The 25,731-nt window shown below is 38.7% G+C and overlaps 3 protein-coding genes and 1 long non-coding RNA gene across 6 annotated transcripts; 2 read left to right on the top strand and 2 right to left on the bottom strand.

Annotated features, from left to right (window-relative positions):
- Window positions 1–923: 923 nt before the first annotated feature.
- On the bottom strand, window positions 924–2,101 carry LOC121887202. The gene is made up of 3 exons (XR_006092941.1): window positions 2,016–2,101; window positions 1,817–1,923; window positions 924–1,108 (listed from the first exon to the last, which is right to left on the bottom strand). It is a non-coding gene; the product is annotated as an uncharacterized LOC121887202 (long non-coding RNA).
- LOC121887191 (zinc finger protein 420-like) lies at window positions 1,930–8,824 on the top strand. 2 transcript variants are annotated; one of them, XM_042397834.1, is made up of 3 exons: window positions 1,930–2,171; window positions 2,422–2,527; window positions 4,357–8,824. In XM_042397834.1, exon 3 carries the CDS (start codon window positions 4,504–4,506, stop codon window positions 7,615–7,617), a length of 3,114 nt encoding a protein of 1,037 aa, XP_042253768.1. In that variant the 5' UTR covers window positions 1,930–2,171; window positions 2,422–2,527; window positions 4,357–4,503; the 3' UTR covers window positions 7,618–8,824. The 2 variants fall into 2 exon arrangements, with proteins under 2 accessions (XP_042253768.1, XP_042253761.1); XM_042397827.1 differs by lacking the exon at window positions 2,422–2,527.
- Window positions 8,825–10,681: 1,857 nt separating this feature from the next.
- Window positions 10,682–14,851, top strand: gpank1 (G patch domain and ankyrin repeats 1). Of its 2 annotated transcripts, none has more exons than XM_042399673.1 (5): window positions 10,682–10,892; window positions 11,833–12,324; window positions 12,419–12,560; window positions 12,647–12,722; window positions 13,939–14,851. In XM_042399673.1, the coding sequence occupies exons 2-5, from the start codon at window positions 11,872–11,874 to the stop codon at window positions 14,378–14,380; spliced, it is 1,113 nt and encodes a 370-aa protein (XP_042255607.1). In that variant the 5' UTR covers window positions 10,682–10,892; window positions 11,833–11,871; the 3' UTR covers window positions 14,381–14,851. The 2 variants fall into 2 exon arrangements, with proteins under 2 accessions (XP_042255607.1, XP_042255616.1); XM_042399682.1 differs by having other exon boundaries at window positions 10,683–10,888.
- Window positions 14,852–16,375: 1,524 nt separating this feature from the next.
- On the bottom strand, window positions 16,376–25,718 carry LOC121880846 (cytochrome P450 3A30-like). Its single transcript, XM_042388412.1, has 14 exons — window positions 25,269–25,718; window positions 25,023–25,116; window positions 24,860–24,912; window positions 24,515–24,614; window positions 23,193–23,306; window positions 23,007–23,095; window positions 21,949–22,091; window positions 21,729–21,856; window positions 20,718–20,793; window positions 20,444–20,604; window positions 19,497–19,564; window positions 18,609–18,767; window positions 17,421–17,583; window positions 16,376–17,281 (listed from the first exon to the last, which is right to left on the bottom strand). Exons 1-14 carry the CDS (start codon window positions 25,472–25,474, stop codon window positions 17,198–17,200), a joined length of 1,638 nt encoding a protein of 545 aa, XP_042244346.1. The 5' UTR covers window positions 25,475–25,718; the 3' UTR covers window positions 16,376–17,197.
- Window positions 25,719–25,731: the final 13 nt, after the last annotated feature.

The following is a 25,731-nucleotide window of genomic DNA, read 5'->3' as shown; positions in this document are numbered from 1 at the left end:
GTTGTCCCCATTAGTCACTTAGACACAAAAAGATAGGGAAATATGGTGCAGGTTAAAAAATACCAAAGTTTACCTTTAATATGAAGCAGTAAAACAGGAGATATTGGGTTTGCATCAGTAGTAACTTAACACGACTCTGATACAGCTGCCCCTCAGCAGGTGTTCGGAAAGCTGGCCAATCAGAACATAGTGGGCTCATCGTGAGGGGGGCCTTGAAGAGACAGGAACTAAAACTGCCTGTTAGAGAGTGAAGCTGAACTGAGGGGCTGCATAAAGGGCCATTATAAGATGAATAAGGAGTTTTTTTTAACTGTGAATCATGCAAAGCTACTCTGGTAGATTCCCAGAATAAAAATACAGATATGGAAATGAGCATAACAGGTCTCCCTTAATGGTTTGGACTGAACCCTGAACTGAATCCTCAACAGCCTGCCAGCATTTTTAGTAAGTAGGTTGTAAAAGGAGGCAAGAACCAGAGTTTTATCAGTTGTCCATCAATTATTATTAATCAGTGTTTCACTGTTTTGCTCAGTGTGTGAAGGGCCTGTGTGATACACTTCCCAGAATAAAGTAGTGCATTCGAGGTAACTGATTCCAGCAGGTACTTGAATTATGCAACAGGTGATTCAGCAGAGGCAAAGTGCATTCATTATAATGATAGCATGCACCTTGCCAACAATTGCCATGTTATCAAAAGAAAGAGTCTGTTCGCCAAAATTACACACATATACAGTACTGTGCAAAAGTTTTAGGCACTAAAAGTAAACTGAGCTTACAAAAATAATGCCTTGACACAAAGTGCAGTAAACAGAAGAAAAATATTCAGATTGACCTCACTTTGCCAGTTCTCCTTGGTATACTTGCACACAGTTTTTCAAGGTACTTGGCAGGTAGGTTGTTTCAAGCATCTTGGAGACGTTACCTCAGTTCTTATGTGGATTTAGGCGTGTTGGATGATTCTGTCTCTTCATGTAATCCCAGAATGACTCCATGATGTTGAGATCAAGGTTCCATGGGGGGTCTTACCATCTGTTGCAAGACTCTTTCTTGTAGGTGAAGATAGTTCTTTATGACAGGCATTGCTGTGATCAGTTTTCAAGGGGAGTATCTGTGGTGGATAGTAGTTTTAATAAAGATGTTCAAGGTTAGCTCAATGACTTATCCTGGCACTGATTTTGGAAAGAGGATTTTTGTTAATTTTTTGATGCTGATGATTAATTCCATTAATCTCCACTGTACTGGGGTGGAGGTAAAAATCCCAGAGACAGTTACTGCAAAATCTAGGAAATAAGCAAATAAAATCTAAACTATCTGTATGGCCTGACATCAGTAGTGGTACTATGAGGATGCTTTTTGTAATTTGGGTGAACCAGTCCTTTAAAATATGCAGTAGATTATACAAATAATTAGTATCTGATTAAGAAAATGCTGTTGCTGACATTTGTGAATACTCAAGTGGCGTTAAAACAGCACGTCTCACTCCGAAATTCATGTAAACAGACTTCAGTCTCTGATAACTGGCACTCATATGGTAATCAAATTATTTAAGCAATCATGAACAGTAATTTAATTCATCAGTGCAATTGTAATCAAATCCATTTTAATGAGATTATATATATCATATTTGATTATTTAAAGCTGGTGTGATAGTAAAACACTAGACGATGAGTTTCACCCTCCTCCCTCCATTGTGTCAAATCTTCATCTGAAAAGTAACTAAAGCTAGAGTAGAAAGTACAATATTTCCCTCTGAAATGTAGTGGAGAGGAAGTATAAAATAGCATCAAATAGAAGTACTCAAGTAAAGTATAAGTACCTTAAATGTGTACCTAAATACAGTACTTTCTGCCACTGCTCAGTCATTCCTGCAGCCTCCCTCCACAGGGGGGCGCTGTGGGCGGGGAGACACTCCCCCGGGGGGAGCTGTTGTGATGTCCGGAAGAAAGGATGTCAGCATGGCGGATATGTTTTCTACTTTATGATTTGCTTTTCAGCCAAGTGTTTTTGTAAAATACCTGCAACACTATTATCCAGACAATGAATCAGTAGCGCTGCAGCAGCTTCAGATACAAACAGCCGCTCTCACGCTGCCGCAGCTCGGATCCGAAGCGGCCGATACTCCGCTGCCTGTCTGCGTGCACACGTCGTGACTTGTGACCCAGTTTGGTTTGGTGAGTTTTTCATCTCCTCCTCCTCAATTATTGCTAATTAGTGATTTCGAGACTCCTTCTGTCTTGTGTAGGTGTGTGTCGTCTCCACACACAGCCTGTCACTATCGGTGTGACTCTGCTCGGGTCTCTTTTAAACACATATTCAAGCTGGTAAAAAAAAAAACAACGTTGACACATTAATCCAGACCGTGTGTGCAGTTTGTTGTCATTAATAATAATATTTCAGTTTATGGTATTTTTTTTATTTCAGGCTAGAAACAACAGCTCAGCACCCGCTGAAACATCTGTAACATCTGTTCAACCAGGAGCCCCTCTGGAGGCCCCCGGTCCCCCCCAACAGAGCCTCAGTCACCACAGTTAATCTCTTAAAACATGTCTAGTGGTATTTGTTAAGTATTTCTCCCCCAAAATCAGCAGTTTAGCTTCAAGGAATTTAGTACTGATCACCCACTCTTTAACAAATCCATCTTGTTTATTTTTCGTCCCTGCTGTCAGTGTCAGCTCACACATGGAAACTGGAAAAGACTTTTTCAAAAATAGTTGTGAAGCTGTAAAATGTACGATGCATGCTTGAGAGAGAGAGGAGCTTTGTTTATTGATAATACAATCATAATGGTGTCTGTCTCATATCATGTTTTGACAGGCGCTGTACACTCATCGGCCACTTCATTAGGTACACTTGTACAATCTGATGAAATCCAATACAACAGCTCTGCCATAAATTCTACTTTTACAAAGCTTATACACTTTCAGTTTTTGTTGACGTTGTCAGAAAGGTGATAATTCTACTTTATGTTTATTAATGAGGTCATAGTGGGTGGTGGTAGTGGTGTACTGGAGTGCGTTAATATTTTATCCTCCTCATTGACATACATTAGGAACACTTTTAGAAGCAAAATCAAGGATGTCACAGTCCTGACTTTAAGACATTGTGGTGGTAATTTTCTTATATCTTTATAGACCAAACAGTTAGTTGTGAGAGTAATTGGAAGATTGAATTATAATTTAAAAAAACTAAAACAAAAGGAGCGAAGTTGAATTTCATGGGAATCACATCATCAAGAGCTTAACTGCATCTTTTTTCCCCCAAATGTTTCTCATTAGTCTGCAAATGCAAGTCAAACTGTGGCAAAACTACTAGAGTTTTTTCCACTAAAGACACTTGACAGTGAACTCAGGAGCAACATGTTCTTAATATTTTGGATGTGAGTGACAGGTGTGACAGATAAACGCCACCTGTTTTTCTTTTTGTCCTTTTTTTAAAAAAAAATCTGTCTATCTTGTACTTTTCTTGTTACTTTCTGAAAGCATCTTGCAAACCTGAATCTGAACAGGCTGATTAGCATCGAAGCATCAGACATGTTTCTTTTTTGTCAGATTCATGGATCTTTTGACTCATCATAGCAGGAAGAGAACAGATGAAACTGATCACATCAGTGGCGGCTCAATTCCAGCAATTACTAGTAATTAATGATTGTTTCAGTTACAGTAATCCAAATGAGGGAAACCATGGAAATGCTTTTCTTAAAGGGTTATTCCCACATTTTTCTCTAAACCAAATTAAATGGAGCAGTAGGCAAAGTAATAGAAACACTCCTTGATATTATGTGACATTCCTGTAGAAAATACCTGGGGGCTGTGATGACTTGTTAAAGGGGCAGTCCGCATTTCATGTAGTATCATGGGGTAAATACAACAGATGTATAATGTCCTCTGTGACTCAGGATGAAATTTAATTGAGAAAATCAAGGTTTGGACTTTATTTTTTTTCTATGAAGTCTTTGTTACAGACAGGAGGGGTCTAATAAGAGGCTTTTGAGGTTTCAACGTTTTTGAAGTATCACTAATAAAAGGGATGAAAATCAGGATATCTCTGCTGTATCAGTTTGTACCGTTTTTATTTTTTCAATCTGTTTCCTATAAGTCCCCCGACATTATGGAAGTGTTTGAGTAAATCATTTAAATCCTTATTTAAGCAAATATCTGGTTAAGTGTCTGTCAGCCAGTGTTCATTTGTGGCTTCTGATTCACTTTGTCAAGACAGTTTCCTCTGTGTCTGGCATGTAAATACGTTTTTTAAATTTCACCTATTGCCACATCACATAATTTAGGTGCGCATAATTTCATACACTGTAACACGTCTTGTCAGAGCCTGGATCTAACTCATGTTTTTTCTCTTTTACAGTGCTCCAAGACTGACCTGAGTGGGATGAAGCATCGAGAGCCTGAACACAGACTGAAGAGGGTGATGTCTTAACTCAGCGACTCAAAGAAGGAGAAATAAAATTATCCCTCGCCTCCGGTGAAAAAAACACACACCCAGAAACCAACAATGGGTGAAGTGACTGTAGAAGTGGATGAGGAGGTGACGGAACAGGATTTGCTGCCAGAGCCTCTACTGATCATCCTGTCTCCACCCCCACCTTTCTTATCTGTCCCTGGTGAACCAGCCATATTTTGGCACAAGTGGCTCAAAGCTTTTGAACACTACGTTGAAGCTCTCGGTGAGAACGAGCTGGTTGACTCCAGTAAGTGTGTGCTCTTACAAAACTGCCTTGGCCAAGAGGGCCAGCGCATATTCACAGCACTGATCCAGGGTGAAACCACTTACGCAGCAGCGATCTCAGCGCTGACGCTGTACTTCACCTCTGATCATACCTCTCAGATGTACCGCCTTAAATTCCATCAAAGGGCTCAGATGCCCGGAGAGACTGTAGAGCAGTTTGTCTCTGCGTTAGAGGAGCTGTTGAGATCCTGCAACTACAGAGACGTACAAGACACACTTATCCTCACTCAGCTAATTGAAAAAACAAACTGCCCGCAACTGAAAGAGAGGCTTTTGTTAGAGAAGGAAACTCTGACCTTGGCCACGGCGTTGATTATTGGTAAAGAGGTGGAATCTGCCTTAAATCATCCTGAATTGTTTGATATTCACGAAGTCAGTGTGGACATTGGAGACGATTTAGACCTTCCTGTTCAAAGAGTGGCAAAAAGAGGAAGGCCTCGGCGCGGGGAGAAAAGGGCGAAAACGAAACCACGTGAGACTAAAACCCCGAGAAGATCATCTAGATACAAAGATAACTACTGTTCCAGCAATGATAAGCTATATCGTAGTGATAATGAGGATTATAAGAGTGGTGATGAAGGTAATCTGCCTCGTGGTAAAGCAAGTGAGAAAGGAGACGGTGATAATGGCGCCTCATCATCATCACATATGATGGAGGAGGAAGGCTTCGACAAAGCCAGTGATGATGGCGATGATGACGAAGATGAAGACTTCTCCCTTCCTCAGACTAAACAAAAAGGTCCTTTCTGTCCCATCTGTGTAGACAAACGCTTCAGAGACGCAAACAAGCTCGCCAGACACATGAGGACGCACACAAAGGAGAAACCATTCAGCTGCCCAGTCTGTACCATGACCTTCAGCCAGTCCTACCACATGACCCGACACCTGAGGAACCAGCACGGCGCGGGCCAGCACGTCTGCTCAACGTGTGGGAAGAGTTTAGGAAGCTTCGCAGAGCTGCAGAGTCACAAGAAGACGCACACGTCGAAAGTTCTCTCATGTCCCGACTGTCATGAGAAATTCCTGAACAATGGTGCGTTTTTAAGTCATATCATTTCACACAGCAAAGACCAGTCCACCCAGACAGAGGGTTACCAACATTGTGATGGAGAGAAAAAACAAGAAATAATGAAGTCAGGTAACAAAGATAATCATGAGAGTGGTGGTGGTGGTGATGATGATGATGATGAGGAGGAGGAGGAGCAGGCTGATGCAGGCTCTGGTAATGACGACGCTCAGAATGAAGGATCTGCAGTCAAAGTTAAGTTGGAAGATAAAGACTCTGATGAAGCTAAATCTCAAGATGACGGCAGCAAGAAACAAAAAGTCGCCTCCAAGACCAAAACAAAGGGCCATTTCTGTCCCATCTGCGTGGACAGGCGCTTCAGAGGGCCAAACAAGCTCGCCAGACACATGAGGACGCACACAAAGGAGAAACCGTTCAGCTGCCCAGTCTGTACTATGACCTTCAGCCAGTCCTACCACATGACCCGACACCTGAGGAACCAGCACGGCTTGGGCCAGTATATCTGTTCTAAATGTGGGAAAAGTTTAGGTAGCTGGCCGGAACTGAAAGCACACAAGAAGACTCACGTGGCTGAAGGCCTGTCATGCCCCGCTTGTGATAAACAATTCAAGGAGAAGGCTGCGTTCGTGAGTCATCTCAAATCACACAAGAAGGTCCAGTCCAGCCCTCGGTGCCTCATCTGCAACGACTGCGGCAAAGTATTTGGCCGAATGTATCATTTGAAACGGCACATAGTGACCCATCGCAAAGCAACTAATGGTGAGTGTTACAATTGCCCCAAGTGTCAGAAGAGCTACGCCTTCCCAGAAGATCTTAACAAACACCTGGAGATTCATGTGAAGGAAAACAACGGGACTTGTCCGAAATGTAACCAAACCTTCAGCAGTGTAGAAGAACTGGAGACGCACATGGTGGTTCATGAGAAGTCTTACGAGTGCAGCACCTGCGGGAAGAAGTTTAAGGTGGAGTATGCACTGAAGAAGCACGAGCAAGGGCATCAAGACGAACAGTATTACTGCTCGTTGTGCCGCAAACGCTTCATCAAGCTCTCTCACTACAAGAGGCACATAATGGTCCACGACAGACGGGAATCCAGATGTCCACACTGTGACAGCGTCTTTCTACAATTAACAGCTTTGAAGTACCACCTGCGAACTCACACCGAAGAAAGACCGTATCAGTGCTCCTGTTGTATTGAAACCTTTGAAGAGAAGGAACACCTGGAGCAACACTGCCTCAAACACAGGAAATTCAAGAAGGAGAGGCCGTACTCCTGCACTCGCTGCGATTACGCCTTCTCCACGCTTGTGGAGCTGACGGAGCACATGAGCTTACACGAGGGAGAGCAGCCAATGAGCTGCCCCATCTGCGGCAAGACTTTCCTGAACAAGAACAAGATGGAAAAGCACCTGAGCATCCACACGGGGGAGAGACCTCACCTCTGCTCTCTCTGCGGTAACGGGTTCCCCTCCGCCGCCAGCCTCAAGTTACACAGCCACATCCACACCGGAGAGAAACCCTTCAAGTGTTCGCAGTGCAGTAAGAGCTTCAGGTCGTCCAGTGGGTTGCGGCTTCACAGCAGGCAGCACATGGAGGTGCGGCCCAGCTACGAGTGTCCCGAGTGCGGCAGGACTTACGGTCGCATGACGGAGCTGAAGATGCACCAGCGTTACCACACGGGGGATAAACCGTACTCGTGCACCTGCTGCAACAAACGCTTTATTAGCAAAGATAAGCTGAACGTTCACATGAGGATACACACGGGGGAGAGGCCGTACTCTTGCCCTCACTGCGGACAGACATTTACACAGACCGGAGACAGAAACAGACACATCAATAAATACCACAGTTAGATATTGTAGTAACAACAGTGAAGCTTTTTTTTTTGTGTTGCTTCTGAAAGGATCGTATCGGTGGTTTTGCATGTTTGTCGGGTTGGGAATCATTTAGAGTTGATTCAGGTTCCAAATGAATTCTGATTCATTTTATTTGAGAAATCAAGTAATAACTTTAGGTAGATTTCGGCTGCTTTGACCATTATTTTTCATTATTTGATTTCCATTCCATTATTTAGTAAGAGAAGAAGTTAAATAAAGAATAATATAAATACTCTGTTTACTAGAAAATCAAAACATCACAACAAAGTATGGCCGTAAAAACGACCACTGGGTTCCATCAGCACCTCTCTGACACGGTCTCATAAAGCTGCTCTGTGGAGTTTTCTTTTACTGCTTCTCACCAAAAACACATTGTGTATCCTTAACAAATATGTTGAATGTGTTTCCTTACACATAAAACATTTGCAAAGCCAGTTTTTTTTTTTTTTCAATATTCTGTCGAATTGTTTGCATCGTTTACATTGTTTACATCCAGGTTGCCAGCCGTCCTCTTCCCTGCCTTTGTTGCCTTTGAGTCCAAAATACAAACAAAATTGTGAGCCACTCATTAAAGCTTTGCTCCGTAGTGTTACTAGTGATCAAAAACTCCACGGGGTATCTTAAGTTTCATAAAGATAGCATTTATTGCAGGGCTGTTTTTTATAGATTGTACAGGCGTTACCATTTAGCTGATCAATTAGTGACTGAAGGTTAGAGTTACAGATGGTAAATTGCCATCCTGTGTGTCTGTAAACAAGTCATACTTTTAACTATAGGTTTGTCTTATTGCTATTTACAAACATTGCTTAAAAAAACAACTAATTATAGCATCAGAAGAATTAGATTTAGATTTAGTTGTGTAGTGATTGCAGCCGTCAATCAATATTAATGTGATAACAGGTTCCAGCCCTGCGCTTTGATTTTTGGTATTTATATTCGGATTATGCCTTTAGACTGTACGACGACAACGATTGTGAAAGTTTATTGCGTGTCACATTGTGCAAGATGCCTGTGATAAAATCTCGGTCACATCCTGTCAGATTTTACGACATCAATATAAGGTGTGCAGAATGCGTGGTGAAACGTAGCGCACAAACTTCTTTTTTCATTTCACCTCCAGTTGTTTTGGTTTTTGTGTTCCATTAAGGAGAACAAGTGTGTTTTCCACCTAAACTTTATTTTTTTTTAAAAATTGCACAAATGCCGGCCAGCGTATTCTGTCATTTCATGTCATATTCTGATTGGTTGGTTTGTAGACATGAGTCGAAGCAGCAGTCGCCTTGTGAAAATTTAAGCTTAAATTTCTGACAGAATTTTGACTGAAATTGAGGATTGACGACCAAAACGTTTCACTACGTTTCTCTCACCATTCTCAACTTTTATCTCAGACAGTTTAAAATCGCACAGTGTAAAGGCGCCTTAAGACATTCTCTGAATATATAACTCAGTGCTTTTTATTACTAAACTTTTACTTTGTGGTCAACGGGGGGAGAAAAACATGCAAAACCACTGTACAAGAGTCAAAATGACTTTTCTGTGGGATATTAAGCGTTCACTGTTGCTGTCCAAACAGTTTGTCTCTGCTCTTGTTCTCTGCACCCCGCAAGCTTGACACCCGGACTTTTAGAAATCACTACGTCGCCCCTTAATACAAAAGCCTTGCATGAGGGTTTAGTCCTCACCCCTGTGTTTGACACATCCTTCACACACAGCACTTTTGTCATTCAAACACTTGTCTTACCAAGAAATCCTCACACTTGTTACTGGCATGTGAATGGCTCTTTTTGACATTTGACCCTCGTAGGTGGGTCAGGGACACGCACCCCCTCACCCCAGTCTGAAGCCAAACGTGATACAATCATGATCACTCAAATGGACGCAAATTACTTTAAAATATGTCAGAGATCATGTTTCAGTATTTTTGTTGTCCTTCCTACTATGTATGTGTTGGTATGATATTATGTTTCTTTTCACTTTTTCATAACTTTTTGTTTAGGCTTCTCTGTAACCAAGCATTTAACTGTGTTTAGAAAAGTGCCATAAAAATAAAACTATTATTCACTCTATTACTACATGTAAGGAGGTTATGAACAATGTATGACACATGCTCAATACATGAGTCCCCACTGTCTGTTCCTGTATTCCCTCAATATGAACAGACAGTTACTCAATCGGGTATACATACATCAAAATGAATGTAGGGCTGCAACTAATGATTATTTTCAATTATTATCAATTTGTCTATATAATGTCAGAAAATAAAGAATAATGCCTGTTGTAATCTCCGAGAGTCAAAGGTGACGTCTTTAAATGTCTTATTTTGTCCGACCTACAGTCCAAAACCCCAAAATAATCATTTTACTAGAATAAATTCACAAAGAAAAGGATTAAATCATCACATTTGAGAAGCTGAAATGAGCATTTTTAGTATATTTGCTTAAAAAGATGACAAATGGATACTTGATGTGTATGTATATATATAGAGAGAGAGAGAGTAGGGTCCAGAAGTCTAAGACCAGTTTCCCACTCTGGGAAAAAGGTCTCAGACTTTTTGACCCTACTGTATATTGTAAACTCTTGGTTTTGTAATAAAGAATACAAACAGAACAAGAACAATTTAGGTCCACAGATCATTACATAATCAGTCAGTTATACAGATACACAAACAGAGAAATGCAAAGACGCAGCCTAACAAAAATAACGGTAAAACACACACACAAAGGGGAAATATATAGAAAATACATGGCTAGCAAAATTACATGATGAAATAATAATACTACTACTAATAATGATAATAAAGGAAAAGGGGGTGAGAACTAAACTAAGCTTTATAGTGGTCCTAGATGTTAGAAAAAAGGTTAGATTTTAATATAATATGTGTAAAATATAAAGGGCGATTCTGCATAATACTTACATACTTCTACTCTACATAAGTAAAACTTTGAGTACAGGACTTGAACTTATGATGAAGTACTTTTAAAATGTGGTGTTGCTAATTTTACATAAGAGAAAAGAAAAAAGATGTGAAAACTTACTTCACCACTGATTATAATATAACGCAGGAGTCGTGACATCCAGTCCGACAGGTGGCGGTGATGTTATTCACCTTAACAACGGCGTGTTTACAAAAGAGGAAGAAATACAGTCATAACATTAGCCTGAAGCAGCTTCACACTACTGAAGATGTTCTTCAGTCCCACATCTAGTTGATGTTTACGTCTTCGTCTGAGTAGCGTTTAAAAAAGACGTAGGTAATGACTGTAATATTACCGAGTTTAACTAACCAACACATTAGCTTGTTCAGCTTAAGGTACCTAACATTCGTGAGTGTAGAAGCTAATGCTAACACAACCAAAGCTAACTCTGTGCTACAAATGCTGGCTTTCCGCTGCTGTGGTCTTATTCAGACAAATGAATTGACCTAATATATTTGTATTAGATTAAATTTAAGGAAATAATCGTGTTTCGAGTTAGCTAAACAAAGAATCACTCGCCTTACTCCACTTTAAAATAAGCTAACGTTAGCTACCTAAGCTAACGAGAGTTAGACGAGTATAAACGTGATAATTTGTGGCTCGTAAAATGTAACACAGCTTGTGTGTACGTCCAGATATTACATAGTTTACAAACTTTTTAAAAAATATAGTTTTAGTCACCAGTCTTATGACGCTAAATATTTTATACCAGCCTCGACAGGAAGTAAACAGTAAGACAAAAACACCACTGACTTTCAGACTGGCAGTATGCTGCTATAGCAACATCACCATAGAGTTACTAATGTAAAATAAGCAGGGCTGCAGCTACCGAATATTTTCATTATTGATTATTCAGTCGATCACTTTCTCGACTAATCGACTAGTTGTTTGGTTCAGAAAATTGTGAAAAATGTCGATCATTCTTTCCCAAAGGTTAAGCTGATGTCGTCAAATGTCTTGTTTTGTCCCGACCAAAAGACATTCAGTTTACTGTCATAGAGGACTAAAGAAACCAGGAAATATTCACATTTGAGAAGCTGGAACCAGAGAACTTTTTTTTTCCTCATAAAAATGACTCAAAACAATTAAACCATTATCAAAATAGGTGGCGGTTAATTGAATTTAATCGTTGGCAACTAATTGACTAATTATCGTAGCTATAAAAATAAGAGTGTATTACTCAGACTGGCTTTTTTTTTTTTCTTTTACATTACAGTGAGACTTTTAGCCTGCCATACCAGTGCAGTCACCCATCATGACTGCCTTGGGCTTTACTCCTGCCAGAGAGCAGGATATTTTCAAGATCGAAGGAGGAGAACAGTCCAGCTCTCAAACAAGCAGCATACTCAGCGGGGTGGAGGCTAGAAAGTTCTACGAAAATCTAATGAAAGATGATAAAGGACCAGATGTAGTTGGCAAGACACATAATGGGAGAGATCAGCAGATTAGACTGAGGAATAAAGAGTCTAATAGAAGAGCGAGGAGGAGAGTCAGGGCTGCAGAGATGCAGCGGGTTCAAGCCGATTCTGTGGTGGAAAGAAGAGTTAGTGGTGAAAGTAACCAAAGCGGAGAGACGACAGCAGGAGAGACAAGTAACTCAGAAAGGTGTGTGGAGCTCCGGGGACTCAGGTTGCTGCGCTGTGCCCATGAGGGGGACCTCTCTGGCCTCAGAGAGCTCCTTTCAAAGGGGGTCGACATCAACTTCCAGGTATGTTACTTTCTGTTGGATGTAATTTCATTCAAAGTGACTTCCGGGAAATACTATTTGTATTTGCTTTATGTGCTTGTGTTTTCTCTTCTAGGATACTTTTTTCTGGACGGCTGTGATGTGTGCATGCTGGTCAGGACAAAGAGCTGCTGTGAGGCTGCTTCTGCAACACGGAGCAGCCTGGGTGGGAGTGGTTGACACACAGGGGAGGGATGCCAAAGATCTGGCAGTGGAAGGTATAACTATATAACTCTGATTAATATTTCTGTGTTCATGTGTGCAGTGAACCTAAACTAATCTACTGCTACTTTTACCTCCCCAGCGGGTCACAGTGGAGTGTTGGAAGAGTTGGAGAGCCATGGGAGAAGTCCACAGACAGAGAGACAAACTGATAGCAGGTTAGCACATTTGCACTTGTATACAGTTAAATCAATACTTGAACCAGATATTCATTTGAACACCTTCTCACATCTAATGAATAAACTGGAAAAAACATTGATGGATGCTCTGGAAATGTCATAGTTCACAAAATATTCACCAAAAATTTAGTTTCTGAATTGATTTGAGGTGAGAATTAGACAACAGAGATGGACAATAAGGTTTCCATCACTTTGTTTTAATAGTTATGGGATATTTTATGGAGTTTGGCGAGATGTATGTATGTAAATATTTGTTGATTAGTTGGAGCAAGTCTGACTGAGCTGCATTGGTTTCTGAAGTGGTTGTGTCTATACTGAAGTTGTGTAGCAAATACTGAGTTTGCATGATTAAATCTACCAGCTACAGTTTCTGGTATTTACTCTTGCAAATGCCACAGCCTCATTTCTGACTGACAACCACCAGAACAGGATGGAACCACTTTCTTTTTACTTATCAGTCGACATACATTCATCAGCCGCTTTATTAGGAACACCTGTATAATCTAATTCAATTCAATACAACAGCTCTGCCATAAATTCTACTTTTATGAAACTTATACACTTTCAGTTTTTGTTGACATTATCAGAAAGGTGATAATTCTACTTTATGTTGTATTATTGAGGTTGTAGTAGGTGGTGATGATGTACTAGAGTGCATTATACTGAAAAGTGTTCCTAATATTTTGCCCCCCTCATATATGTTAATGTAGTGGACAAAATATTAGGAACACTTTCTCCTAGTGTGCGTATAGGATGGGTTAAATGCAGAGAATCAGTTTCCCCAAGGGAACTATAAATCTTGCTCTTGTTGTAGCTGAAGATAGTTCTTTATGACTCTGGCTGTATGCTTGGGGTCATTGTCAATTTGCAGAATAAATTTGGGACCGATCACACACCTCCATGATGGTATTACATGATAAGAATCTAAACATCTAAAGTGCTTAAAACCTTTGCGCAGTAATGTGTGTCAAATGAAAATTTCCGATTTTAAATGTAAACGAAACACATTTTTGTGTTAAGTAAAATAAGTGTGAAGCAAAATGCAGTGTTGAGGTGCCATCTGATGTTTGAATTATCAACATTTACCGATGTCTGACAGGTAATACTCCAATTACAAGTGCATTATTTCCCAAATAACAATGTGTTCCTTTATTATTTGTCCTCTCACTAACGTCTCTTTTTGTTTTGTCCACAGTACCCTCCAGAATCAGTGGTGTGATGTGTGTTGTAGCGAGTACAGCGGCAGCCTGTCATCACATCTTTCCTCCACTCTGCATCAGTTCAGTCTGCGGCGTCCACCACCGACCCCCTACTACTGTCTCCCCGCCTCCTCCAACAGCTACAAGATGATGGTTCGTTGTGGTTGGAGACCAGGGACAGGGCTGGGTCCAGAGGGAGAGGGGCCTCAACAACCAGTGGCAACTGTGCTGAAGAGAGACCAGAAAGGCCTCGGGTATGGACAGCTGAAAAGAGCCAAAGTTACTCACTTCCAAGCTAGGGATCGTGACGCAGTGAAACCACCATCCAAGGAGAAAGAAGAGACGAGAGGAAAAGGGAAGAGGAAGGAAGGAATTAGGAGAAAAGAACAAAAGGATAAGAACTGGGAAAGAGATTTCCGTGCCTCTTTTTATCTTTGACACCTGCTCACAGTGATTTTAGAGAAGAATCTCTAAAACATTAGAGAACTCTGCTATTAAGACAAGTTGTTCCTGTTTTGTATTTAAAGCAGCGAAAGTGTTTGTGAAGCTACAGTGAAGCATTTTCTCATGGAGCATAATGACAATACCATGACTCTACCTCAAAGCTGATACTTTGTCCATTTATGGAATCAGCTGTGTCTCTGCCGACAGGTTATGCAATGGACAAATGTGGCAATGATTCGTTTCATCTTTGATCGATCCTAATTGTGTTTACTCTATGTGAGCAAACACACAGTGTGTTTACTGTTGACCCACTTAGACTGTTTCAAAGGGTTATATGAATGGATTTTATTTGCATTTATTAAAGAATACATCACCCTTAAACAGTCAAACAAAGATTGTTCATGATCAAGCATGTTTTTTATGTCAAAAAGCTACACTGATACCATTTATATTGTAATAAAATATAAAAGATTATTGAGACATTTATTTGTGAGTCTTAAAGGAGTAAAAACAGTTGGATATTTTAAATTGTGTCTGGTAATTCTCATTAACAACTGCAGTAATGGTGTTAAAGGGTTTTTTTTTTAATTATTTTTATTAGAGATCATGATAGCAATGGACAAATACAGTTACAGATGAGGTTTCCCACCTATAACCCAAGCTGCATGAATGAAGATTGAATCAAGTTAAAGTAGCCATGTGCATCACAATATGGTAACATATACAATGAGTTTCAATTAAACTATTAAAATGATAAAAAATAAAAACATTCAATCACACAAAATTGAGTGGAGTTGGGTATATAGGAGGAAAGAAACCAAAATAACAAAGAAATAGAAATAAAACAACAGCAACTAAAATTATAATAACAAGACAGAGTGGTGTTAAAGTTTGTCCTTCACATGGCCTGGTTTTCAGATGTACAATCATGTTATGCAACTTTACAAACCAACAGTGAACTCTCCCTTTGTAGCAGCTCCTGGTAGCTTCTCAACTAGTTTAACACACCTACACACATGTGACTGGTGAGTCATATGTTTCAGCATATCAGCATGTCACTCATGCATTTATTTCCTTTAACCCACTAAAACTCTTCATTCTGGCGTCAGTCTGGAAGTGTTTATATTTCAGATACTGGACTCTTTTCACTAGTTACCTGTTTGAGTTTTATTTCAAGATGTTATATAAGTTAACATAATTAATAAGAAACCTTTAACCCCGTGTGACATACAGTTGGTCTCAGGTCCTCAAACAGGCCCCTGGTTCTATTTCAAAGGCTGAAGATGAAAAGTGACACGACTGGTCATCAGAGCTTCAAGACTACTGAATAGATCATCTTTACTTAAGGGACAAGTCTGTCTTTATACAATATTCACAGATTCATGTGTTCACTGAAATCGCTAGTTGTAATCATTCCAAGAACATTTTTTGATTTACGAATAGGTTCACAGTTATTCAAGTCTGTTATGAACAGTCAACAACAGTCAGGAGCCCAAATGAACAACGACGTGTTTTTCTTGCTGTAATCATTAAGAGATCCCTTCATAATGCACTTTCAATGTAAGTGATGGGGAATGAAATCCACAGCCCTCCTGTGCAAAAATGTATTTAAAAGTCAATTTGAAACTAATGTGAAGTTTCAGCCGTCCAAAGACTTTTTAATACCAAATTCCGTCTTTTTGTTATGATCCTTCCATCACAGCTGAACAGGGAAACACTGTTGAGACAGTTTTTTAATAAAAAGGCCGACTGTGAAAGATGTCCACTTTATTTGATTAACTCAGATGACTGAAGCCTCATATTATCTTCAGATAAACTTTTAAATACTTTTTTGCTCAAAATGAGGACTGTCCCACTTACATTGTAAGTGCATTATGAATATATGAAAGGATCTTCTAACAGTCAGTATGAGAAGGATGAATGATTACAGCAAGAAAAACCTGTTTCATTTCATTCATTGGGCACCTGACTATTGTTTTAAGACAGACTTGAAAAAGCAAGAAAACACTCTTCATGGAAGCACAAAGAGGAAATTTCATACTAAAAAAAACTTCAACTTTGGAAGATTCCCACTTGATTTGTCTTCAAACTGAAACCTCATTAACTTCAGCTGAACTTAACAAGTAATTTTTACAAAAAAATTTCCACTGACTGTGGATTTTGTTCCTCATCACTTAAATTGAAATTGCTTTATTTGAGTTTTTTATGGCCAGCACAGACAATATGAACAATTAAAGCAATTTGATTGATTGATTTGCTTCTCCATTAATGAAATGAAATTAAAAAAACCTTTAAAGGTAATGCAATGCCACAGAAGTACAGCCTCAGAACATACTTTACACTTTAGTCTTTTAAGGGTTAGTTATGTTAGTATTTATAGCAGAAGTATTGCACTGCATTTCATCATACTGCTGTGTTAGTGTTTTTCTGGTCATTAAGCATGAGGGCATGGTTTGATAAGGTGTCCGTTGCCTTTTTATTTTTTCTTACTAGTGTACAGCTTTTACCATCTTTCTTATTCCTCATTTCAAAAGATTGGAGTGTGGTGTCTCAGTAATCAGCACTGTCACTTCACAGCTAAAACAATCCTGGGGATTATTACTGATATTTATGTGTGTAATGTTGCTTCCTGTCTATGTGCTTGTGGGGGTCCTACAAGCTCTCCAGTTTCCTCCCAAAATTTCACAGACATGAATGTGGATTATGTATGAATCTGATGGTTGTTTTAGACTTACGATGGACTCTTTAGAGATTTGGTTATTAACATGTGAGTCGCAAAATTTATCATACTGTATGCTTTGTTTATTAGCCTCATGCATTGGAACGTGTCACCACCTTTAGTTTGATTGGTTGTAGGGGTCCTACGAGGCCTGCAGGGTCCATCTTTAAAGGAATCTGAGAAGTGGACAAATTCAATATATCAGAACCATCTTGCTCCCTCTTAATGCTCTTAAAATTACTCTTCAAGTGTCATTTTATGTAGAAGTAATCATGTAAATTGCATGAATTTAAATATATAATTACTGCATATCACCTCTGTCTCCTCACAGACCGCAAAGCTGTAGTGCTGCAAAACTTCCACCAAGGCCAGTTTAACCAACACCAGAGCAAACCGCATCCCCAAACAGTTCCTTGGCCCGACCCCGAATGGCAGGTAAGTGTATGGGTTGATGCTCTGCTTGTTCTCTTTACTAAATCTAGAAAAATAAGCATACAGCAACAAAAATGAATAGAAGTTCAACATTTTTGTGCATACATGACAAAAACATTAATAAAGAATCCTCAAAGGGTTTATGATACGTAGGACTGTATCCTTCTTCACCCTTAACTTGATTATATCCGGCTTTGTTTTATTGTGCCTGCCACACACAGTCATACACTTTTAAAATTTATCCCAGTGAATTTCATTTTAAAATTCTAAATTTACATGCTGTCATGATTACTAATATAATAAACAATAAACAATATAGATAAGCCAGTTGTGAGAACTGGAGTGATGTGATTTCATCTGAATTATTTTGAATACCACAAGTTGTATTTATACTAGAAATAGAAACATTTTCATTTTAGGAATGCATGCACAACTCTCTACATCCATTCACCAGCTTCCTCAGAAAATAAAAAAACAAATAAAACAACCAATCTACGTTAAAATCCCAGTTACACACCTCTAGCTTTATAATTGCCCAACAGCAACACTGCTTTCACTTATGGCCATAGGTGCTCTGTTGAGGAATCATCATCTTTATCTGCCGTAGTCATCATTACCATTGCCAAGTTCAAATTGAACTGTTCAAAAAGCACTTTGAACTTAGCTGACAGCGTAGGAGTAGTTTACTGTGGTTGTTTTTTCTCCTGTGACGAACACAGTGTATGGCCTCTCATATTTTATAAAATAAAATAAAATTCATCGTCTGATCTCAAAGTTATGCTTCAAAGTAACGAGTAACTGGAACCTTCATAGAAATGTAGTGGAGTCAAAAGTTCAATATTTGTCTTTCAAATGTAGTGGAGTAAAAGTCATAAGTTTCCAGAAAAAATAATACTGAACTAAAGTACAGATACTCAAAAAATGTACTTAAGTACAGTACTCAAGTAAATATACTTGGATACTGTCCACCCCTGCTGGCAAGAGTTATAAAGTCATTACGAAACAATTCAAATCCGTTCTAGTAACCTTGACATATGAGTTGTGCTTGGAAATACTTATTCTGGCAGCTACCTCTCAGGTTTGAACTCTTCTGGCTCCGTCCACAGCTCGGGGTCACGGTGCAGAGCGAAGACTGGAATCATAACAGTTATGTCCTTTGGGATTGTGATTCCATTGATCTTCACAGTTTCTTTGGCGTTTCGCTCCAAACGTGCTGCTGGAGGGTAAAGCCTGATGACAAAACAAGAATGACTAAACAGTCAATGCCATGTTCACCAAACTTAAAAATGTTTATTGGTGTACTATTACTGTCTTGAAACACAGTGTTTTGGAGCCCTGGAATGAATATTTGTTACGATTTTTTTGATGCCTGGGTAGGATTACATTTTTCTTTTTCACTTTTCCTCTAGCACCACCACAAGCTTGACACTTGTAGTTTTGTATGAAATATCTTGACAAATAATGGCTTGCAATGAAATTTTGTACAGACATCCATGTTTTCCAGGGTTTCAACAACTATTGGATGGATTGTCATGAAATGTGTGCAGACATTCATGTGCTCCACATGATAAACTGTAATAACTTTGAAAATTCCTGAAAATCCAGTGACATTCACATCAGCTGATATTAACATGCCAACATGCTAAACTAATATGGCAACATAGTAAATTACCTGCTGAAAATCAGCATGTTAACATTTTCTTTGTTAGCATTAGCATTTTGCCTCAGTACAGCCTCACACAGCCGCTTGTGTGGCTATAGATACTTAGTCTTTGTACATCTTGAATTATGTTTGGGTCATGCCATAATGGCCAATGGAAAATGTAGATCCTGAGGCTCAACAGTAAAACAGAATTGTTTCCCACACTTTTTTGTATTTCCATGAAAGCATCTTGACCTGACATCACATCATCAATCTGCGCAGAAATTAAAACACTCACACAAAAAATAAAACATTACCTGAGACACTCATTGATGACACTGTCTAGGTACTCCATCTGCATCAGAGCTTCATATTGGACTGGACCCTTTAAAGATGTTACAAAGTGAAGTTTGGTTAAAAACAGTTTTTAAAAAAACTGTAGTTTCATCCATAGACTGTAAAAAATATGGACGTAGTCATCGTGACATCACCTATCGGTTTGTGAACTGCCGTTTTGAAGCTTAGAATTTAGCGTTTTGATCATCGCCATCTTGGATATGCCAGAAGTGACCATATTTGGACGAGAGGGTTGAGTTGACCGTAGCGCTAGCTGCTAGCTTGGTTTGCATGGTACATTTACAATCTATGGTTAACATTGATAATGCTAATGCTAATTTCCACTGCGAAAAACAGGCATAAAACCATTAAAACAAAATGTACTCAACGGAAAAACTGAACATCCGACTCCTTAGAGGGTCTTTTATCACAACCAAACACTGAACAAGACTTTTTTAAGTGACAAAAATGTTACAATTAACTTTCATGAACTGAAAATGAACTATACTCTGGGGTTATACTGTGGTTATTTTACGTAATCAATGTTGTCGCTTCTCAATAGCAACGTAGCCACACCCTAAGGCATATGCTGCTTTATCATCTATTTTACTCTAAATGGGACCATAATTTATTAAATGAACATCATGCTGAATTGAAGAAGACTTGAAACTAGCGATTGAGACCATGAACTCATTGGGTAAGTGTTTAATGAGGTAATAAATAAGGTGAGAAGTAGTGTCATTTTCTTATAGACTTCTATACAATTGGACTTCTTTTTGCAGCCAGTGGAGTCGCCCCCTGCTGGCCATTAGAGAGAATGCAGGTTTAAGGCACCTCCGCATGGGCTTCACTTTTCAGCTACCCGCTTGGTTTCATCCCTAAATGAAATGGAGGTAAATGTCTTCATTACCAGAAACTCCTGGCATACCTTATCAGGGAAAGTAGAGTCTATCTCCTCCTGCAGGCATCTCATGACATCCGGTTTTCTTGCCAAATTGTAGGCCAAGAAAACGAGAGTAGTGGCACTTGTCTCATAACCAGCAAACACAAGCATTGTCGCTTGGGAGAGGATCTCATGATCAGTAAGACCTGTCAATACATGCGGGGAGATGAAAAGATGTGTCAAACCTTTGGTGTGCATACATCTGAGTGTAGATTTGTGTTTCTGTATCTGTATGTGTGTTTTATCACAGTGTAATTACCCTTATTCTGCTTTTCTTTCTTGGATTCATTGGCTGTCTGAGAGTTGATCATATGTTGTAGCATATCTCCTGAAACCTGATAAGGTCAAATGGTTGGCATGCATGTTTTCATGTTATATGTACATGTGGGATTTTTTGAAAGGTTGTGTAGTATGACAATGTATACCATGAAACTAGATTTTGGTAATGTAGGCCTATATCGTATAGGCTGTAAGATCTCTGCTTTTATTAGGCCAAGGCAACAATGGACAATGGTGCAAATTATTGAGCTTTTGATTTTTTGAATATTTAGAATTATTCGCATACTGTAATTGTGATGAAGTAACTTAATTTGCCAGATATTTAATTCACTGTATTAACCAACAAGAGTTAATCCCATTTTTATCTGTAAATGTTAGGTTTCACTTTTTGTTACTGAGCTGGGAAATACCAGTCATAAAACAATCTCACCCCAAGGTCCATTAAGTAGCTCTTCTATAGCTTTTGACCATGTCACAAGATCTTCATCAGCAGATGGAGTTTGCCCAGTTGTCTTGGTAATATAGATGTTCAATTTTTTTTTTTCAGAATACTTTAAGGATTTATCTTCCATAGGCATAAAAGAAGAGTTTCAAAGTCCCTCCTTGACTGTAGAAGCAGCATCTCATTCATCATCAAACGTATAATGTGACATGATTGAAATGAATGAATTTAAAAACTCGCCTTTTAAGCCAGCATGGATGAGAAGTCCTTAAAGTGTTCAGAAAAATTGGAAATTTAAACAATTAACTGAGCTTACTTTGTCTGCTAATGAATATCATTTGGTATGATTGAAAGCTCCAAATCCGCTACTATATGGCCCATGAGGTGAGGCAGTTTTATCAATTGTCTATAAATGTTTTCTCATTTAAAATTTTAGAAAATTCTGCTACATCGTAATATACAGTGTGTCACTAACATGATATAAGGTTAGATGTACTGAGTTGGAAGATTTTTTGCATATTGTTCACTAGTTGTGTGTTTTGTCCAAACCTGATGTGAGCTCCCGTTGCGTTCTGCTCTGACCTTTTCCACAAATGTTTGAAAGAAAGTAATTGAAGACTTAGGGAACAAGGAGAAACCCAATAGGTCCAAGAGAGGGATAAAGAATGGAAATAACCCTGAAAAAGAAAAAGGGGGTTAACAGTAATAAACAATAGTTGTTTATATTAATATAAAGAAAGAGAGGTGGCATGGAAATGTAGTGTTGTACCTTGAAAAAGGAAAAGTGGAATGGAGATTCTGAAGAGCTTGCTGCCGTGGGTGATGAGTGGACTTGAAGGGTTGCTGATTGAGTCCACATCCACACTGAATGCACAGCTAGCCATCACATCCATACTGTATGCTCCGAAGAAGCTGTGATACAAACATGATACTAATCACTGATTATTAATTAGTGGTTGAAATTAGTGCCACATACAATAGATTTCATCATATTGGCTCCACAGTCCTTACTTAGTGACATGGCAAAGTAGTTGAGTTTAAAAACAATATAATAATAATAATAATAATAATATGGTAAAATTATTGAGCGCCAACATTAATGTTTACAGCCAGACTTTCTTAATCAAAGGAGAGGAAATGGTGATATTGAACTCACTGAAGAACCTCACAAGTAGTATCACAAATGCATGTATTGCAATATGTAATTTGAAATTTTAAAAAAAAATGCCTTTGAGTGCATTGTTCTTTTAATTTTGTCACAGAGTCTTTATGCACTGTAATTAATTATGTGTTTTGCTTTTAAAAATATTATATCTAGTTGGACTTACGGAGTATATTTGGCACTATAGTGCCAACCAGATGACCAGCTAACCTACAAGCACATGTTTTTTTGAAACAATATTGTCAGATCCAATCTCTACATCCATTCACAGATCCTAACACTATTAGTGTGATAAAGTCTGCCACTAATAAAAACCTGAAATCAGGGTGGCAAAAAGCATATCCAAGAATATATCAAGAAATGCACAGGTAGGTAGGTAACAAAATTATGGTTGACTTCTTGGTTTCATTTCTGTGAACTGAAATTTTAACACAATTTAGGGAAAGGGAGTTTTGGTTGATGTGAATGACAGACTTTTAGTCAAATACTTCAAATAAGTCAAAGGAAAAATACTTATTTGTGTTCAATTTGCTGAAGTATATTTGTAAAATCTCAGGTGGTGATCTGTTATTACGCACATTTCCTGGATGAGGATGCAAAAAGGGAATACTTGGTATGATTCTTGTAACATTTAGTAATCATTTATATCACATGGTACTTCTCACTTTTTCATGGTAATAACTTCATCATTCTGCGCCTTGGACCTCAGGCTGTCTGTCAGTTTGCGGGAGTGGTGTTTCATGATGCTAAACATCTTAGAAAGAGGAAGAGAGGGAAAGACAAATTGAGCACAAGAAGAGTGAAGAAGAATATGATGTAAAGAATGTAGGAATGTTTTTGACAACTTTTACCTCTTTTATGCGGCCAGAGGTGAAGGAGGGAGAGAGGACGTTACGAATCCGTCTCCAATCATCATCCTCAACAATAGACACAGCATCATAAAGGTCCCCGTTCAGACGAAAGTTCTAAAGAAGCACAATTAAAGAAGCTTGTTCTTTAATTGTGTTAACTAATCTTTGATTCCTAAAAAGAGGAAGAGACAGACTTGCCTGGATTCAAAAGTTGGTAAGAGAAAATCCTCGGCCCGCAGAACTGACCTTTGTAACCCTCTAAATGGGAGTCGATCAGTGATGCTCAACAGACCCAGAAAGAGCCCTTAAGAGACCATTTCTGACCAAACATTCAAAAATTATGGTCTGAAATAAAAGCATAAATTGAACCTAAGGCCACTTGGACCGGAGAACACAGACTTTCTTATCTCACCGAAGCCATAAAATAACCCACATTCGTGAGGACTTTGTCAAGCCTCCCTGCAAATCTGAGCCAAACCTGAATTTTATGTAAATTAAATGTCAATCATTATGCAAGTTATGTAATGTTAATTTGTCATTAAGAATGGTATAACTTTCATAGTTGTGTGACTATTTACAAAGGAGATATTAAACTTAATTACTAAAATATGATTGTCTATGAGGCTAATAGATCAAAAGTTACTCACTTAGGTGATTTTAAAATACAAATACATAGTTAGCAGAGTTTCAGGTTGAAGTTTTCTTGTATTATTAAACAATAGTCATATTGAATGCTTTACCTTATGAAGTAAGAGTTGTGTTGAATTTATATTTGAATATTTTTCTGAAGGGTTAACCTAATCACATAAGTGTTAACTTTAATCATATATGGATAAGCACATTAGATAGGAAAGCACCTTGAATGCTTGCAGTTACAGATGTAATGAAATAACTATGTTGAATGTATATTTGTTTCTGACAAGACACAGAATTGCTGCTTTAACCCTGTTATTCATTCTATTATCCGTTATTAATCAGAAAATGTCATGAAATGCCTGAACATTATGAAAAGAATGTGTTTACAACTTTAATGTGAAACACTAGGCCACAGTGACTTGAATTGTGTGCCCAACATGACATTAAAATGAAGAAATCTCAAAATCCTTCTTTTTTTTGACATGCTAAAAAGATGACTAGTTTTCTTACAACTTAAACCAGTTGCCTGCTGTTGGTATACGCAACTTCACAAGTTCCAAAAGTTAAATTACGTCTGCTTACGGTAAATCAATGGATAACTAATCCTGTATCACTTTACAGTGTCTTTTGTACCACACTCTTCTGTCTAAGTTCCTTTTGTTCCACTCAGTGTTGTGTGTTCTTACCCGCCGGTTGGTAAAGTAGGTGAAACACTCCTTCACAAGGATGATTTTCAGCATGTCAGGATCCATCACAGCCAGCATGGGTTTCCTGAGCTCATACATGCTAGACATTTACACATACAAACATTTACATCTTGGGCATGTAGTCTGAAACTCTTGTCAGTGATTTCAAAGAAGTGCAGTAAGAGAATATACTGTACAGTATGCTGCCATTTATACACTGCTGGCACAAGCAACCAGCAGTGAGAAGTTCAAGGGTCAATACCTGCTAAATGCACAATAATAATGCAATATAATAGAAAGCTGGGTGCTAGGCCACTTTACACTTTAAAGGTTTTGTAGACTCACCCCCATACTCTTCCATACTTTTTAGCGCATGCGTCGTCATCTAAGTAGTAAACCTGGGAACACAGAGGATACATTTTTATTACTTACTGCAAATTACATCATTGTCAATATCTGAAAATCAGCCATTTAAATTTAGAAATAGGATTAATAAGGATTTAGATACAGGATTGAGCCTTCCAACTGTGCCCAAGTACATCAACGGCTTGGGACCAGGGATCCCCAACTTCTCAAATATTCCATGAGTCCTGCGGCCATATCTGTACAGGAAGGAAAGAGTTATCATGTCAAACAGATCATCTGTTACGAATCCAGCTTTTATGTAGTTAACTCTGGTGTTTTGAGGCAAGTCTGAACTTTCACCCGGAGTACAAATCATCTACTTTGACTAGAATCAATCCCTGATCCTTACATGACAAACATGCAGATAAATGTGATCAGTAGAATCCATGTTTCTAAAGAAAAGAAAGGAAGAAAGCCCATGGTTCCTCTTTTGCTTGACCAAGTTGTTGTGATCTCAGTTTGACAGTCAACTCTCACTGCATGTACAAGAGGCGGGGCTTCTTTGAACTGTGTTACATAAGGACACCCTTTCCCCTCCTCTGTGCAGTGAGACATGTCTTTGTGTGAGCACCAGTTGGGATTAAATGTTGTTGGATCATGTCTAGAACAGAAAGAAAAACAATTTGACAGCTACACAACTGACCTCATATCTCTATATACATTTTTGATTCATATTTGTCCATTTATGCCAGAAAATACAGTGTTTTTCAAGAGGAAGGAGACACTAAAATAAGATTTTTTTTTTTAAATATATGACTTAAAGCTGTTCATAAACTTTCAGGTGTTCTTTCTTATTGATAAATGCAAATATA

This window comes from Thunnus maccoyii, chromosome 2 (genome assembly GCF_910596095.1).
Source record: "Thunnus maccoyii chromosome 2, fThuMac1.1, whole genome shotgun sequence".
In the NCBI taxonomy this organism is placed as follows: Eukaryota; Metazoa; Chordata; class Actinopteri; order Scombriformes; family Scombridae; genus Thunnus; species Thunnus maccoyii.
This window is presented reverse-complemented; position numbering and strand designations above follow the sequence as displayed.

Coding starts and splice junctions, on each gene's coding strand:
- gpank1 (XM_042399673.1), top strand. CDS start 11,872: ATGACTGCCTTGGGCTTTACTCCTGCCAGAGAGCAGGATATTTTCAAG. Junction 12,561..12,646: donor CAAAGATCTGGCAGTGGAAG/GTATAACTATAT, acceptor TTACCTCCCCAG/CGGGTCACAGTGGAGTGTTG. Junction 12,723..13,938: donor GAGAGACAAACTGATAGCAG/GTTAGCACATTT, acceptor TTTTGTCCACAG/TACCCTCCAGAATCAGTGGT.
- LOC121880846 (XM_042388412.1), bottom strand. CDS start 25,474: ATGTCTCACTGCACAGAGGAGGGGAAAGGGTGTCCTTATGTAACACAG. Junction 22,092..23,006: donor GAAGTTATTACCATGAAAAA/GTGAGAAGTACC, acceptor TTTGTATCACAG/CTTCTTCGGAGCATACAGTA. Junction 18,768..19,496: donor GTCATCAATGAGTGTCTCAG/GTAATGTTTTAT, acceptor TTTTGTCATCAG/GCTTTACCCTCCAGCAGCAC.
- LOC121887191 (XM_042397827.1), top strand. CDS start 4,504: ATGGGTGAAGTGACTGTAGAAGTGGATGAGGAGGTGACGGAACAGGAT.